Here is a 17,363-nt window from a genome sequence, read left to right as displayed (position 1 = left end):
AAAAGATTCTTAGGAGCTTTATAGACATGGCTTTGATTTTACATGTATTTGTAGTTTATTAATATGTTAGAAATTTGGCCAACAAGTTAGCTACATATTACCCATGTTGGTAGCTCGTTAAATAAGTTAACTATGTGGCATATATAATGAAAACTTATATTACAAGTTAAGACATGTATCTTGCAAATTTGACATATATCAAATGTCCTATAAAACATTGATATATAGCTTTTAATTAGATAGTATATATGGAGGAAAGAGTAAAGTCTTCTTCACACTTATCAATGCTTTTTTAGTCCTTAGACTTATTTAAAGACTTTCTAATCTTCTTGTCTTTAGCAACGACCATTTTAGTTTAATTTTATACAAATTTTAAGTGATTTTTTAGTCTTTTTGAGTGATACAAGAGTAAATTGATTTTTTAGTCCTTTAAGATTCATCTCTTTGACATCTAGATATTTTAGAAATTAGACTAAGAAGAAGAAAATGTTTATAAGAATGAAAGAGGCTTTACTCCTACTTCTATATATACTATTTAATTAGAAGCTACATAGCAATATTCTATTGGATCTTCTACACATGTCTAACTTATATGACACATATTTAACTTGCAAGGCAAGTTTACAACATATACAACAAGTGGCCAACTTGTTGGTCAAATTTTCAACTTACCAATTAACTACAAATTTAAAGTTAAATTTGCAGCTATAAATCTTCTAAGAAGCTTCTCAACAAGATATTATCAAACCTACCTTCATTTACATTCTACCTAATACTTTTTATCTAGATAATTATGTATGTCTATGACATAGGACTTATAAGGATTTGGTTAGGATTTGGATAAGATTTCTTTAAGATTTGGTCAAAACTTAGTTAGGTTTTTTATGATTTGATTAGAGTTTTTTTAGGATTTAGTCAATATGAAGTTAGAAGCTTGATAGGATATTTTAGGATTTAATTTAGATTTTTTTTAGGAATTCAAATATTTATTTGAGGATTTTATAAGTTTATTTAGGATTTTTCAAAGGTTGTTTGATGTTTGATTAAGATTTTTTTGACTTTAAGAGTATTACTAAAACCTATATCAATAAGCTTAAAACACATTCAATTATCTTAGAGATGAGTTTAAAGCATGTAAATAGTTTTCAAAATTATCTATACAAGATTGTCTTGGAATAAGATTTATAGTAGCAAGGATACATTTTAAATTAATAGAAATAAAAATTTATTGGCTTTAGGATTTTGAAAAGGTCAAAATTTTTAAGACATGCAATTATAAACACTTCATGTGTTTATTTTTATTTATGTATTTATTTTTTATTATTACAAGAAGAAATTGAAAGTAAGTTGAAATTCTTCTAGAACTAAAATCCAAGTATCTTTTAAGGCTAAATTTTACATAACATAACACTGATGTAGGCATAACAACTCTATTATTCGATTTGTGATGTTTCACTTATAAGCTATTTATCTTAAGAAGAAAAAAAATCACAATATAATTTTTTATATTAATTTATATTAACCCAATTATAATAGATTAAATTATACATGTATAAAATTATCATTATTAATATATTTATGAATAGAGACATAAACTACAAAGATATATATACTAAAATTTATCAAAAGAAGTTGTTGGTCTCATGCAATGTTAATAACTTTTCAACATCTTTTTTATGTTATTTTGATATAGAATTTATTTTTGATTTATATTAATTAATACTCAAAGTAAAACTTATTATGGAAAAATTAGAAATCATGACATTTGATATATAAAATTATTTGATATATATAATATATATATATATATATATATATATATATATATATATAATATTTCTTAATTAATATCATATAAGAACAAACTTTAGTTGTATATTTCTTGCGGTTATTAAAATTTCTCATTATTAATATATATATATATATATATATATATAGATTACATTTCTACTAACTATTGAAATCAATCTTCTATTCTAAGAAGTTATAATATCTTTTAAAATAAAAATATGTTAAAATCAAATTCTTAAATTAATAATTTTTTTAAATATTTTTTAAAAATAACTCAAATAATTTTTAAAAAAAATCTTGAATTTATTTATATTTTATATAATTTTTATGAAAAGCTAAAATAATATGTATATTAAAAATGATTCTCTTATATAATTTAAAATTTTGTGGTTATAAGTACTAAGCCATAATTTTTGTTATTAACAATACATAGCAAGAATTAAATACTATGATGCAATTTCTACAAAGGTAGTTTTTGAAATATTTAAATAATTTTTATAATGATTTTCTACAGAACCATTGGTTATCCGTTCAAATAAGGTGTATATTAGTGTATGCATGTTACATTGTTCTTTAAAGGAATTCTCTTTTATTATTATTTTTCATTATGCAAATTTATTGTAGGATTTTCTTCATAAGTAACCATTCTTTTAGTTTAGCACAATGATTGCAATTGATGTATTTGGTCTTTGAATATTGCCAAGGCTATTTTTAAAAATTAATTTTTAAAATTATGTTATTAGAGCATGTAGAAGCTTAGTAAAATCTTATGGTTTCGAAATAATCTTTAGGTAATATGCTAATTTAGGTATACAAAAATTCACTTTTTAGAATCCTTTACATTTGTTATACTAATAAACTTATCATGGAATACTTTTTAATAAAAGATGATGATTTTGATGATTTTGATGATTTATGAAGATATTTGTGAATTTATTTATCTGTTTATTATAAGTTTTGTGTTTTTAAAGTGGTATGTAGAGCATTCTAGACTTTGGCCTTGTTTGTGTACCTAAATATCAATTTGTTGTTTATATTTGTGTTTAGAGATCTAAGTTATCTAATGTGACTAGTATTTGAAACCAATTGAAGCACATCTGAATTACAATTATTAATTTTTTATTTTTTTATTTTTTTTATTTAGTATGGAGCAAAACTAAATGAAAATAAAAAATCATCAACATCTAAAAGTAATAGTTTGTATTAATTATTTAACTATTTTTAAAAATATATAATTTATTCATCATACAACTACTACATAATATTCTTGGTAATAACTAAAATATAAGCACACAAGTATTTGTGCTTAAATTACAAAGTTTTTTAGTCATTTTTTGTGAATTACATACCAAAATTTGCATAATAAACTAGAATAGGTTTATTATCTTACATTTAAATTGCCTACACAGAGAAAAAGAATTCAAATAAGTAAGTAATTTTAAATGTCAAGACAAATCAAATCAAAGAAGCGTATTTCTAAAGTTCTCTAGAAATATTTATGGCGAGTAAATGGGGCAATAGTTAGGAACAATGTCGAGAAATAAGGTTCTCTAGAAATATTTATGACGAGTAAATGGGGCAATAGTTAGGAACAATGTCGAGAAATAAGGGAATAATTGAGAATGAGGCATATGAGTCAATTTAGTAAAAAATTGGGTGGCTTTATCATTTCCCTTTAAATATAACCACTTTTGTCACAAACAGAATTAATAATTTTACAGTAAGACTTATCATTTGTTTTCCACAATTAATAATTTTACAATAAGACTTATCATTTCTTTTCCACAAATGTAGTCTCTCCTCAAACGTTCAAAAGAGACGCACATCAAGTGGAAATAAGAGCAAACATTGCTAACAAGAATTGGATTACATAAAGGACACCATAGTGTAGAAACGTGAGCTGAGAATTCTGAGGATTCAATCAACTAGACTGAGCATGGGTTTTACGGCCTGGGAAAAATGTGGTGTCCCAGCTCGTAGGCTCTTGTGCTATTTTGAAAGAACCCAGTGGATGATGTGCAAAAACCACACGCCTGCTTCAAGCCTCGCCAGAATATGGGCAGGCGCAACATCTGCAGCACTTCAGATCGGCCAAAGTCTGGCGTCTAGCGGAAATGAATCAACATGTTGTGACCTAGCAACACATTGTATGCAAATCAACTGATCCAAGAATGAACTCCATGTATAACTGCAGAACTGAGATTGTGAAAAGAATTTCACTAACAAGATTCCTAAGCTGCGTTCTTTGACTTGGATTTCTTCTTCTTTGCATCAAGACTCAATCCACTTCCTAATCCTACTGGTGAAGGGGCTTGCAAGTCGGCAGCGGATAATGCTGCCTGCACAGGGCCATTTCCGACAGCTGAAACAGGACCAGGACGCGCGGGTGCGGCCGTGGCTGGAGTTGAAGTTGATTTCCTGCCGCTACTCTCGGGTCGTGCAGCTTGAGCAGCCTTGGTTGTTCCTTTCGAAGTACTTGAGCTAGGAGTGCTGCTTGTTGCAAGGGGAGCTTTTCCTGCTACCCCACTGTTGATGAGACTCAACAAGTCCCCAAGAGGAGGGATGCTCTGGTTGGGCGCTGTTGCCTGTGGACGGACATTCAGGCCCCTTGCAGCAGCCTTCTTCCTCACTTCATTGACGGCTCGTGCAGCTCTTTCATCCGGGGCACCTCTTGCCCTCGCTAGATTCGGAGGTGAACTTCCCATGGAGCCTCGGTTGGCAGTGCTGCTGGCTGCCGCTTGTTGGAATGCTTGCACCAAATCTGGTCTTGCCTGTCACATTGACAACTGCAGAAGATAAGCGCCATATGTCCACATGCAGAGCCGGTCCTAAAAGGAAGAACACTCAGGGATCCTCTTCTAATAAACCAAATGCACAAATAGATCATCCAAGCTCCAAAATCCAGGTACTAAGCAGATTGTCCAGGGTAAGGACCTTAAGAGCATCAGCGGCAGCCTTCTGTGCGGCAGCGGCACTGATAGCTTCTTTCCCCTTTTGTTTTTGAGCGTGTGCCTGCAATTTAAGGAACAGAAGTCATAATTAGTAATCTTAAACCATTCCGCTATCATAATGAGCCTTTCAATGCATCAGAGACGAATAAGATACTTCCAATTCACCCAACCAAAATTGTTCACCAAATCAGGTCTAACTAATGTCTTCACCATGTTGTATTCAATAGTTTCTGAATATCAATCAAGTGAAGCATCCATAGTGAAGACCATTCATGAAAAATAAGAGAAACAAAAAAAATGGGCGACACTGACAAGTATTTGTATAATACGGCACCTGGATGTCACGAATCTGGAAAGTCTTCATCCAATTGGCAGAATCTTTGGTTCTTGAATCCTCCTCTCCGAGTTGCTTCACAAGAATATTGTATGTGCTACGCTCATGCTGCGGAACAAAAAACAACTAGTTGAGTCTGCTCTGACATTTACGAAATCTGAAGCAAAACCTACATAAGAGTCAAAAAGTGTATCAAGTGCTACGCAGCTTAACCTTCTTCTGCATCAAGAAAAATCACCAAAGTTAGGCAAGACCAAGTCCCAAAAGACTCACCTGCAGGGAAAGCTTGTACGCTCCCATGCAATTGAATGCGATGGCCAGTGCATGGTAGCAAACGGCAGTTTGGATGTGCTCTTCACCAAGGAGACTTTTATTTCTTTTAAGAGCCTCTTGCAAGTAACGGAGTGCGACTTCCATTTTACCTATATCCTGGTACATCATAGCAATGTTGATGAAGGTGGCTGCAACATCTGGGTGGTCCGACCCACATGAAACATTCAACAGCAACAATGTACGTGCCATGTGCCGTAGTGCAAGCTCGGTCTGGTTCAATCCGTGATAAAATAAAGCCATGTTCCCGTAACTGTTCCGCACCATAGCACACGATAATACTTAGAAATCTTGCTTTGAAGGTAAGTAGTACACACAAGCAGAAGACGACTTACAAAATAATAACGAATTAAAAACAAAAGCATCTCTAATTCATTGACTTTAAAAGAAGCCGCCAACTTAGTCATGCTTTATCAAACATGAAGATATCTTAGCTTGACAAAATCTCACCCTTGCACAACAGAGGGCAAGCTCACATGATATTATGTGTTCAGGTATGAAGCGTACCTGTGCGCAGTATCTGGATGATCGCCACCCAAACATCGCTCGTTAATAATTAGTTCCTTATGCTGCTGCATTATTGCCCCGGCCATATCCCCGGCATGGTAGAGGACCATTGCTAAATATCTAGAGTAGAAACAGATGAAGGATAGCATTAGAAAAGGAAATCCTTTACCTCTAGAAACTCAGATTGGCACAATGATTTTAAAAAAGAAATACTCCATGTCTTAATCCAGCATCCATTGAAAATAGTTCCAAATAGGAAAAACAGTACCAACCCGGAAAATAGAAAAGAACGAAGAGAATCGGAAAGAAAAAATAATTGAAGTATTAATATATATATATATACTTTGATTATTAGTATTAATATATTTTTTTTATATTTTTTTAGTATGATGAGATGAATGTTCATACCGGCAACAGTTCGCAACTTCCCTATGCATCGGTCCACAAACCTAATACCATATTTCAAATTTCAATGAGTCAGTTACAGATTAGTATGGGCATTTTTTCGATGGTATACGATGTATATTATTTGATGCGTTAAACACAATATGACTGATCTAATCGGCCTTCTACTTCACAAGTACGAAGGGTCTGACCTGTTGCAAGATCGTGAACGCTTCGGAAAATGCTTCATACGCTTCATTCAGCTTGCCCTACATTTCGATCGGAATCAGATCAATAGGAAAGATATGTACAGCTGAGGGCGTTAATTGCGAAACAAAGCTACGAAAACAGGAATTTCTGCTACCACGATTTAGGAGCAGGAAAGTGCATCACATTTACAGATAGATATCCCACGAAAATACAAGTTAGACTCATCAATAGCAATTAAAACTCACTTGTGCCAAACGCTGCTTCCCATTTTCCAGGAGGTCACGGGCGTCCACACATACAGGAGATAAGTGCTTCACTACTGATTGCAGATCGAGTATGTCAGATGTTTTGAAAGGTGCAGGTACTTCGAAATCGTACTTCCTTGCTGCCAGCATAACGCCCACCTGGTTGCATGCACATATCAGAATTGATATCTCACAGCAACTCAAATCCATAAATCAATTGTGAAAATTACTTATTTTTGTAATTCCCTAATCGTGAAAACCACTTACCTTCTGACAAAGATTTCGGACGGTGGATATCTTGCGAATTCTTGATTTTGCGTCGCTTGGCAAATCAAACTGCATAAATCAAAAGTTTAAAATCATATTAAATAAAAGAATTTCAAATCTTGCTCCATTGTACTCTCTTATCAGGATGACACACAATTCTGATTCAGATTATAAGAAACGTCATGCTAACCCTTCTTCACATTACAAGATAAGCCCAATCAAAAAAAAGAAAAGAAAAGAAAAGAAAAAAACCTACACATGAAACACAATGATGCAATCACCACTAATTAAGGATCTATTTATAAGCCGTTGAAACTAATAAATCAATGTAGAACGTGAAAGTACGAAGGAGTGAAGACCTGGTATTTGAACTTCACACACTCCTCAATGTCAGACCAGACAAGAGTCGGAGTTATACACAGGTACGATGGTTTGGTCTCAGGTTGCGCCGACTCTTTCGATGAGGACTTTCCCTGCAAGGTAATTATGCAGTGTCATTCGTAAAACACTTGAAAACCGGAACCCTGGCAACCAAAAATCTACGCTGAAGGCAACCACCGCCGCACTTATGTATACTAACATCTTTGATCCTTGGAAAGCATCTTACCGCCAGTTACAGACCAAAAATACGATACGATGCGCATGTGTAAATGCACCAGCTATTAAGAGAATGGTTAACACTTACAGAAACGGACTTGGCTAAAGATTTCCCGCTTAATACAGATTTTCCTTCCGAAACTGGATTAGCCGATTCCGATCCAACAAGACAGTTGAAGAAGTGGGCAATGGCTCCCCCAACATCTTGATCAAGGGTTTCTCGTAATACGCCCTGGCATGGATGAAAGTTCATTAAGCGCGTCGCAAGTTTAGACAGAAAGAAGTCGAGCAATCTCTTGCAAAGTGTCGTGATCTCTCTCACACAAAACTAAGACAACATGAAAAATGTTTTTCACGTTACTCAATATGGTAAATAAATACAGTAGACGAACCTTGAGGACATGTTTGGCAGCCCGGACAACCATCTCTACAACAGCTAGATCCCAAATATGTGGCAAATGCTCTGCCTTCTTTGCTACCTGCTCACAAACCAGTGACTTCATCAGTCTCTTAGACATCAAAGTTTCCACCGCTAAAATCATTGAAGCAACTGCATGGACTTCGCCGCAATAGTCGTTTAAATTATCAAAAAAATAAACTTAGAGTGCAGCATGCAGGTGTCTAATTCAACACGATAATGTGCAGATTACAGAAAAAGCAGTGGCTAAGAGTGACTACAGCCCTTTGCCAAAGAGAATGTGGGTTACATTTACTGAAAGACTACTCTTACTTGGCCAAGATATCGGATATTAATGCCGTGGGCATGAAGTGCATCAGTCAGAGTAGGACCATCCATAGGAGACACTTCCAGGCTACTCAAGTCCGCAACCAACCTAGGTAGTACTGTATCCTTCAGATAATTGCCTGCTTTTCGGACAAGCTCTTCATCTGCTTCGATTTCCTATTCAGATAGACAAAAACATCATTACTCGACCAACTCCATTAAACACACTAACACACACACTCACGCACACACACCTCGGAGGAGCATGTACTGTTGAAAAATTACAAACGAGGATACCAAGCATCATAAATATACAAATGTGCTTGAATTCCAACCTCTTGGCTTCCAGCTACTTTGAAATCAGTGAAGACATTAGGATTGAGCATAATCTTTGAAAGCTCTTCCTGAACCAAAGCCTTTTCATCAGCCTGGTCATCATCAGCTTTCCTTTGAGTTGCCCTCTCTTGAGCCTCAACCTGCGATGATGAGACGCAAGACAATAACAAGCTGTGAGTCAAGAGGCCTACTCAATCATAGTGGGAATGCAATGCAACCTTTCATTAATACACGAACCAGATATAAAATGCACAGAAACTGGCATGGCCACTAAAGATACTATATGTGGATGCGCTTACTTGGCAAAACATAGCCACTAGCTCTGGTCTGAGGACACAAAGTCGACATCCAGGTCCCGTGTAGTTTATGTCTCTTGGGGTTGTTCTCATCAAATCGAGAAGGTAGTGTCTGCAACATTCGTTCTTTGGTCGTTTAGGAGAACGTACATTTCCTAGCTAAATCAATGCGTATTGACTCTAGTAGAAATAAACTAGTCTTGCATCCCTCATAACAATATTGCTTTCTTAAGGGAGAACCACCACGTACCGGTCATCACTACCAACAATACCCTTACATTCCACAGGAGCACATAAAGTCACCTCCTTCCCAGCTCCGTCCAGAACTGTGTGTTCTTTAATGTGCAGCAATTTTCCTGCTTCAAGTGCCTGACAAACAGAAGCATTTGTACACTCGTCAAGGTAACTCTCAAACTTGGCATTGCATCAACTAAAACAAGTAACAGGTTTCAGAATACTGCTGCGTCTTCAGATTGTTTAGATGCTGACCTTGGCGTGGAATTTTTCGTTCCAGGCAATCTTCTTTCCATTGTCGACGGATCCGTATAGCAATGATTCCGTCTTGTCACCTTGCAGAATACCAGGAATGATACTCTGCATCCCACAAAGATCATGTTCTCAAATGTCAGGAACTAGACGGATGAAACCAGATGTACATATCATTCCAATGCAATGACTTCCATTTTTAACCCACTAAGAGAACTATGACCATTGTTAAGAATTTTATACGCCCTTGATTTTTAAATAATCTTTTCTGGGTAAGAAACATGTGACGATATAAAAATCTCACCTGCGCAACCACTCTATGACCTCTATAATCAATGATGGCCATTGCAAGGGTATAAAGGCCAGAAACATCTGCGTTATTGTAGGCTTTAGTTCCCTTAAGATCGTTGTTTGCAGATGCATATGTTGCTTGCTCACTTTCAACAACCGCAGAGCCAGAATTTGCATCCAGACTTAAAGATGCATCGCTCTCATTAGATTCAGCATTATCCGACTTTGCATCCCCATTTGAGATAGTAGATTCCTCTGTGGAAGACTCTCCTGTCTGTGAATTTTGATCCCTCACTTGCTGCATAAGAGTGAAGTCTCCATCAACAGCAAAGCTGAAAAAAATGTTGTTGTGCACATACCTGCAAGTAAAAATATTTCCTCACAACTTAGATGTTATCACAAAGAGCCTCACAAATAAGGTGATCATCCACATGAATGACTAAGAGAACTACATTAATCATCCACTTATGTCCAAGACCTGTAAAACGAGGTCTATCATAGACTTGATTGCTTGAGCTCAACAACCTACAAATATATCCACGAAACCATGACGATAAAATATAGATTGAAATATACAGTAAAATATTTGCATACTCACATATGAAAGCGATCAGGATCCGTGGGATTGATAGGTGGAATACACCGATTAATTACAGCTTTGGCTCCCTTGGTCGCAGCTTCCACAAAATCGCAATTCACCTTGTAAAGTGCTCTGTCTCTCATTATTCTGCGAAACTAAACACAGTCAACTTCTAAATCTTTTCAAAAAGAAGTCACGAAAGAAAACAAATTATCTATCGATTCCCAATGATAAAAAAATTACGATCTGACATACAATTCTTAAAATAAACGAGCTGGAAGACCACAAAATCACGTCATAACAACTGAACTACGAAGAAACTGACGTCAACAGGGCCACAAATAACAACAGATATCAAAAGAGCTGCTGCAACTTCAGACATCTACCTGTCTTGCAAATTATCACGCGAAAATTCTCTACAGGACTGAAGCTCTTCATTCCAGTCCCTCTGCATGCCTACCACCTCAGTACCATATGGCACCATCAAAGCATCCTCTGCCCGTGCAATATCTCTTTTGTGAGCTGCAGCATCTCATGAAAATATAATAAAATCAGTCTACATCCACTTGAGCATGAAATATGTAAGCACACAAATCCACAAAGTATAGAACTTGTTAAGACGTAACTATAAGACGTAAAGAACTTTAAGGAATCAACGGGTTGTGCTCAGAATTGAGTCACATTGCATCACGTAAAATCTTAGTAGGACTAACTGCTGAACATTTTGAAATAATCAAAAAAAATCTCAGGAGCAAATGTTACAGTAAATCAAACCAAAAAAAACTCTCAATTCTAAACCACGTCTGACTCGTAGAAAGAACCTAGATAAAAATGTTGCTGTCCAAAACGTTACCAACAACTTACGAGGAATGGGGTGTGGGCCAAGCCAAGCATTAGGTGGCAAAAGCACCGGGACATTCTCGAAGGGATGGCCGGATGACTTCTTGTCCAATATCGCCGCAAAGCCTATACATTACTACATGTGTCAGAAACTTCACATGACATGCAAGCATTCAGTTAAGCGAGTACAAAAAATTAAAAATTGAAGTAAATTTAAGTAATCAAAGAAGTCTTGTTACACTGGCATACGTAAATATCGTGAATAAAGCGATAGAAGCACTTGGGCTATACCTGCAACGAACTTCTTGCTCAATTGTCGAAGCAGACCTACAAGTGTGGTGGATTCAAAAGCTGAAGCAGCTTTCTCCGGGTTAAGAATGTTCCCCTTGCTTGAGTTTACATAAAAGCCTCGGGTATGCGCAGTGATGCAATAACTTTTGCCTTCAGCTGTTACCACATCTAGGTAAATAAGGTCGCCGAGCAGCCTGTCCACACAATGTCACAAATTGGTAACATGATATACAAGAAAGAAAAATTGCAGGTAAAATTGCTGCACACACATCGATTAAATCCACATATATTGCATCCTATATGCAGAAGAAGCAAATCTCTTAATAATTACCTTCGATATCCTGGGACAGGATTGAATGACGAGAAGGCAATTGTCTGCACGCAAGGATTCTCTTGAGGGTCAGGGAGACTAATTAGTAAGTTTAACTGACCGCAAGAGTCCTCCATAAACCCAAGACCTCCTTCCAACTCAGCTAGCTCCATCTTCACGGGTTCTGTTTTCAAGTTGCTGAACCATTAGAGAACATACAGCAATTACATCCCAGAAAGATGAGAGACTGGTAAACCGGCATAAAACTCGCAGAAGCATAGAAGACGCTATAAACGTAAAGAAACCTAACGAATGAGGTTCAAGTATTAGGTCCTTTACGTACGAGGAATCGGAAAAGGTACAAAAATACAAAAAACAAACAAATATAGAAGTTGTGTTCTCCCCAAAGAGTAGAGTCCGCATGAATTCTAAACTCTAGGTTTTGTGACGTACCGGCAGCCTTGTCCTTGGAAGCGGATTTATCCTTAGCATCCTTATCCTCACCTGCGACAAGAACGAAACCCATAAATTCTCTGTAAAGAAGACTCGTAAACGGTGAGGCATAGGAACATGACAATCAGATGCAAAGGGTCAAGAAACAGAACCGACCAGCCTGCTTTGCCTCGTACTCCATTGCGAGTGCCGTCGATAGGGAAGAATGTATGCTAGATGTGGAGATCAAATCTCTTGTGCGTCGAACATGAGACCGTACCATTCGATCATCGTACAAGGCTGCACATACACAATACAATTACAACATTGAATTCAGCAAGTGAGCTTCCTTATTGATTAATTAAAATGTGAGGTGCATGAACGGAATGGCTCCTAACAGAAATGAATCAAAGACGCAATCAGACAACCGTGTAGCATGGAGAAATAAATAGCCTTCTCAAACTGATCAATGAAAGCATGTTTTAGTTCTTCGGAAGAGAGCAAAGGGATTACCATTAACCATCTCCAGCGAACAACCTCCGGAACTAATATCAGCAACCTCGCCGATTTCAAGGTACTCAGCCAGGTGATATCGGGCACCATCGGCAACATTTAAGATAAGATCATAACATGTATAAAAGCACGTCTCCGGCGCATCTAGAAGGAACTGGCGTAAATCCATAACTGAGTCGCCTGGGTTGACCTGTCACATACCCCGACAGACTTCATTAAGACACAGCCTTACTAGATAAGTAAAGACCCTAATAGAACTAGTCACAAGGACTCAAACATATTCCTGGAAAGAAAGCAATCCACATTATTTAGTTGGCCCCATCAAATCCACTTTCCAGCGTGAGACATACGTTCTCCGCTCAAAATAAATAAATAAATAAATAAAACATGCAGTAATTTGTAGGTACCTGCAATTCAAGTTTCTCCCCACTTGGTCCTTTGACGATGATGGGATAGAGCAACAGCTCTGCTGAAAAACCAAAACAATAAGCCTCTCAGAATGACAAACCAACTACCCTGAATCATATGACCATGTATACGAATGCACAGCAAGCTGGTGAAGTAGGTCATGCAGAAAACTAAAATAAGCTAAAAAGAAAGAATAAAATAAAGAGGGAGAAGATGATTCTAACTATTTGAATAATTATATCCCAGTTAGTAACAATTTAGAGTGAGTAGAAAAAAAGAATGTGGTGGTCGAAAATATACGCTGCAAACACAAATTCTCTCTCCACTCCTGACCATATATTCCATTTTAACTGCAGCAGCGATGTATCATTCTAGACATCAAAATCACTAGATTAAGCAGCTTTACCATCCCCGTCGACGTCTCCAGCACCATTGCCATCACGTGTTTCTCCTGATTCAGCTTTCTCCTTCTTCTCAGCTTCTACACTTTCATCACTTCTCTCTGTTTTCTCAGAAGCAGCTGCAGAAGTTTCTACTCCTGATGACTCCGCCAAGGCTTCAGCAACATCTTGTTTCGGTGCTTCTGCTGGTAGTTGTTTTATTGAAGCAGGTACAGAAGGGGCCTTCTTCAGGACCAACTCAGGCAGTCCTGTCGCACTAGCTAGGGGCTGGACTTCTTTGGAAGCCATTGATGAATCAGCGGAGCTTGATTCGGATTTACCTTTTCCTTTGCTTTTGCCTTTAGTGGACTTTCCCGCCATTTTTGGAGGCCTGAAGCATACCACACATCCTTCAAGAGCTTCAGAAAATTGTTAATAAGTGCACTTTGACACGTCTCGTAGAATCAGGTATTGTGTACTATACAGAATAAGCTTATCTCTTGGTCAACTACGGAATCTCCCTATTCGTAAGAGTGCAAATTCTACACTGTTTTAAACTTGCAACAAGCTTGACTTCAAGGAATACTCAGGAGAGGTTTGGTCCATACGTTACTGATAGGCGCAATGCTTAGTATGAAATTGACTGGCAATAAGCTGACATCAAGTAATCTTTCAGCCTAGCAGCACTACAGCAAGTCACTTTCAATTAACCCCGAGCAATAAAGATATAATCAAATGTAATTGTCTCGGAAACAGTACTTTTCAAGCCCAACGGACCACGTCCGTAAAATCAAAGACAGAGAAAATAGCTGGAAGATTATAGGTTGACAGTTCCAGGTTAAACAAACTCTGAGGGCCTTTGATTCAGGAATGTAGCTTAGAAAGTCACTCCCTCAATGCTTCCAAAAAAAAAACCCCCCAAAAAACGCCCAAAATACCAAAGCATTCATACTAAATTATCGACGTCTTCAGTAAAGGTATCTCGATTTTCCCTGCTGACGATAAAGGCCTCACATACCTCCAGCGACGATTTTCTTTGAAGGCTCAAATGCCAGTAACCACAGACAAGATTAAGCTACATGAGCAGCACGCCAGCAATCAAACTCCACACTTGCAACGAAGTACTATTCGTAAGCCCTGCAGATGGAAATACAAATAGGTTATTTCAAAGAGATAGGCGGTTCTTCGTTACAGAAAGTGCTAAAACCCAAATACTCGTAATCTCCACTGGACACTAACCTATATCAACCACGCACACAAGCCTGCTGCTAAGAAAACTGCACAGGCATATCCGATACAACTGCAATTTTTCAGACTTGCTTACCAAGAAGGGGGCACCTGCATGTTTCAAATTCATTCGGCATTGATGTAAAAGCAGTCAATTCTGGTTACGTTAATTGGTTAAAGGAATGTCGTAGCGCCCTCAATACGCAGTGAAGAAGTACAAGGTTTCTACAAGAAACCGGGAAAACGATGCATACTTCTGGGTATATAGGCCTAAAGATTTTTTATGTTTTCTCAACATTCCCATTCAAGGTGTATTTCTTGGTCCGGAGTTATAAAGTGGCGTGAAAAAAGAATGTTGAGTTTATCCCACTTCCTCTAGCCTTCCTAAATAATTGATGATGGTAAAAATCAATAATTGCAAGTTTTGTATGCAAGGCCCTGGAGGCAGCGAACTGCAGAAATTGGAATCACTAGATTAGTCACTCAGAAAACTACGTCCCAAACTCTGTTGACTGAGGCGACCAACTTCGCGTGCCCTAAAAATTTGGAATCCATTGCTCGGCCAAGAGTTAAGCCCTTGGTTCATATTCACGGTGAGACGTAAAAATGCTCAATTCTACCTAAAAAAAACTCGGAAGCGGCAGCGCTTGAAGCTCATTATCCATACCAAAATTCTAATGGGAAGCCACATTCGTCAAATGCACGATTGAAAGGAGAGATGAATTTTCAAATGCCTCGGTTCAGAGGAACATTTCTCGAAAGCATAACCTGAACGCCCCGATCCTTTTAAACGCAAAACTATTATTCCAATAGCCGCTAATGATTCGACTTCAAGACCAAACCGTTACAAGAGGCGCCACGCTCCAATGATCGTAGCAACAGCTCAAAAAACCCAGAACGCCTACCCCACTTCAGCACACTTCACGAACACTCGAACCAAACTCTAAAATACACAACCGTCTCAAAACCCCACTACAAGTTCACGTAGAGCTGGGGAGGCGCCACATAACCAACACCAGCGTCACGATCAACGCAACCTAAAATTCAGAGACACGAACAACAAACGCGACAACCATGATTCCCAACTCTTTCGCCGATTCTCGAAAATCAACCAAATAACAGCCGAATACCACTCTCAAGCTCAAAATTCGCGGAGAAAAACAGGAAAACAAGCTGGAGGAAGGAGACGCACCCTAGAGAAACAAGTCGCGTGCGAAGAATTCACAGCATTCCCAGGGACGATGGCTGCAGCAAACCCTGGAACGGTGTGTAATAGGGAAGAGGGTTCAGGGACCGATCGACTCGCGAGAGGGACCTCTTCCCTCAGCCTTTGTGTGGTGCGGAGAGTCTCCTGCCCCTCAAAACCCTAGACCCTGGCCGCCTGGTCGGTTCCACTTCCCACCTGGCGGACCAACGCGCGATCCGATTGGGCCATGAGAACCTGACAGGGTAGGTACCTGCTTGACTTGAGGGTCGTCTGCGGGTATCAATGTCTGGGTCGGACGATCGGCTCCAACCGTTCGTGGGGACCTTATCCAGAAAGATCGTACGGTGAAGCGGGTGAGTAGTTGGTTTGACCGTGTTGGGGTTGGGGGCGGGGGACGGTGCCCGTGGTGGTGGTGGTGGTGGTGGTCACGGTATTACGTGCCCCTGAGTGGTCTTACTTTTGCTTTTTCGCCTCCTGCCTCCGGATAACTTTTCCCTCCTCTTGCTTTCGACATTATTTCGACCAAAACAGTATATATATATATATATATATATATATACACATACATATATACATAAGTTACTATGATTATCATTATTAATGTGTAAAAATCCTGAAATGTCTTGAAATGTGTGTACACTTTGGAGTGATAATATTTTCGAAGTTTTGGGTGTTAGAAATTACGTGAGAATTGCAATGTCTCATGATATTCTTTTTATTTAGTTCCTAAAAATACTATGTATAAGACTATATAATTATATATAATTATATATATTGAATTTGTGTGTTTATCTTGTTCTTTTAATGCATGATGGTCATGAAGAAATATAAAATTGTAGGATTGATTCAAATATACATGTGACTATGTTCTAATTCAATTCATGGGTTTGTGTTGTTTATTGACAAAGTAGTGTAAAACAATAAGCACACACATACATATATATATATATATATACATGAATTGAAATAAATAAATATTTATTCTTTGTCGTCCAAAAGTGTACTTATAAATCATTAACCTTGATGGAAAATGCAAAGTGTAAAATCCTTAAAATAAAAAAAAATAAAAAAAAATAAAAGATTGTTGCTTGAAGTAAAGTAAAATAAATAAATGACTAAAATATATATATATATATATATATATAGCCATATGGCATTTTTTTACATTATGACATGTTTTATTATATTATATAGATACAATAGAATATACTTAAAGTTCTAATATCCAATGCATAATTAATATAAATTTGAGTTGTGAAATTTTATATATATATATATATATATATAATGAAGGTTTAGTGTTCCATTTATGTACTAATATTATACAATTGATTAAAAACAAACATATTCTAATTTGAAACTCTGGTTTTCAATATATTTTTTATCCAACAAAGGTATGAAGTTTTATGTGAACATCCATTATAAG

At 37.1% G+C, this 17,363-nt stretch overlaps 1 protein-coding gene across 2 annotated transcripts; it reads right to left on the bottom strand.

Annotated features, from left to right (window-relative positions):
- Positions 1-3,621: 3,621 nt before the first annotated feature.
- Positions 3,622-16,074, bottom strand: LOC112293433 (clustered mitochondria protein). 2 transcript variants are annotated; one of them, XM_090257039.1, is made up of 31 exons: positions 15,923-16,059; positions 14,522-14,640; positions 14,112-14,189; positions 13,530-13,894; positions 13,123-13,184; positions 12,716-12,905; positions 12,380-12,502; positions 12,224-12,274; positions 11,792-11,954; positions 11,461-11,654; positions 11,194-11,295; positions 10,716-10,851; positions 10,348-10,476; positions 9,763-10,108; positions 9,462-9,566; positions 9,223-9,341; positions 8,976-9,084; positions 8,676-8,816; positions 8,347-8,517; positions 8,009-8,095; positions 7,705-7,848; positions 7,379-7,492; positions 7,020-7,088; positions 6,753-6,911; positions 6,510-6,566; positions 6,322-6,362; positions 5,914-6,033; positions 5,350-5,659; positions 5,077-5,184; positions 4,726-4,803; positions 3,622-4,562 (listed from the first exon to the last, which is right to left on the bottom strand). In XM_090257039.1, the coding sequence occupies exons 4-31, from the start codon at positions 13,882-13,884 to the stop codon at positions 4,023-4,025; spliced, it is 4,323 nt and encodes a 1,440-aa protein (XP_090113165.1). In that variant the 5' UTR covers positions 13,885-13,894; positions 14,112-14,189; positions 14,522-14,640; positions 15,923-16,059; the 3' UTR covers positions 3,622-4,022. The 2 variants fall into 2 exon arrangements, with proteins under 2 accessions (XP_090113165.1, XP_024398580.1); XM_024542812.3 differs by lacking the exon at positions 14,112-14,189 and having other exon boundaries at positions 15,923-16,074.
- Between the last annotated feature and the right edge of the window lie 1,289 nt (positions 16,075-17,363).

The sequence above is a fragment of the Physcomitrium patens genome, chromosome 16, assembly GCF_059467195.1.
Source record: "Physcomitrium patens ecotype Gransden chromosome 16, ASM5946719v1, whole genome shotgun sequence".
NCBI lineage: Eukaryota > Viridiplantae > Streptophyta > Bryopsida > Funariales > Funariaceae > Physcomitrium > Physcomitrium patens.
The sequence above is the reverse complement of the archived record's forward strand: the minus strand, read 5'-3'. Positions and strand labels throughout refer to the sequence as shown.

Coding starts and splice junctions, on each gene's coding strand:
- LOC112293433 (XM_024542812.3), bottom strand. CDS start 13,884: ATGGCGGGAAAGTCCACTAAAGGCAAAAGCAAAGGAAAAGGTAAATCC. Junction 12,906..13,122: donor GGGAGAAACTTGAATTGCAG/GTACCTACAAAT, acceptor GGTATGTGACAG/GTCAACCCAGGCGACTCAGT. Junction 6,567..6,752: donor GGAAGCAGCGTTTGGCACAA/GTGAGTTTTAAT, acceptor ATCGAAATGTAG/GGCAAGCTGAATGAAGCGTA.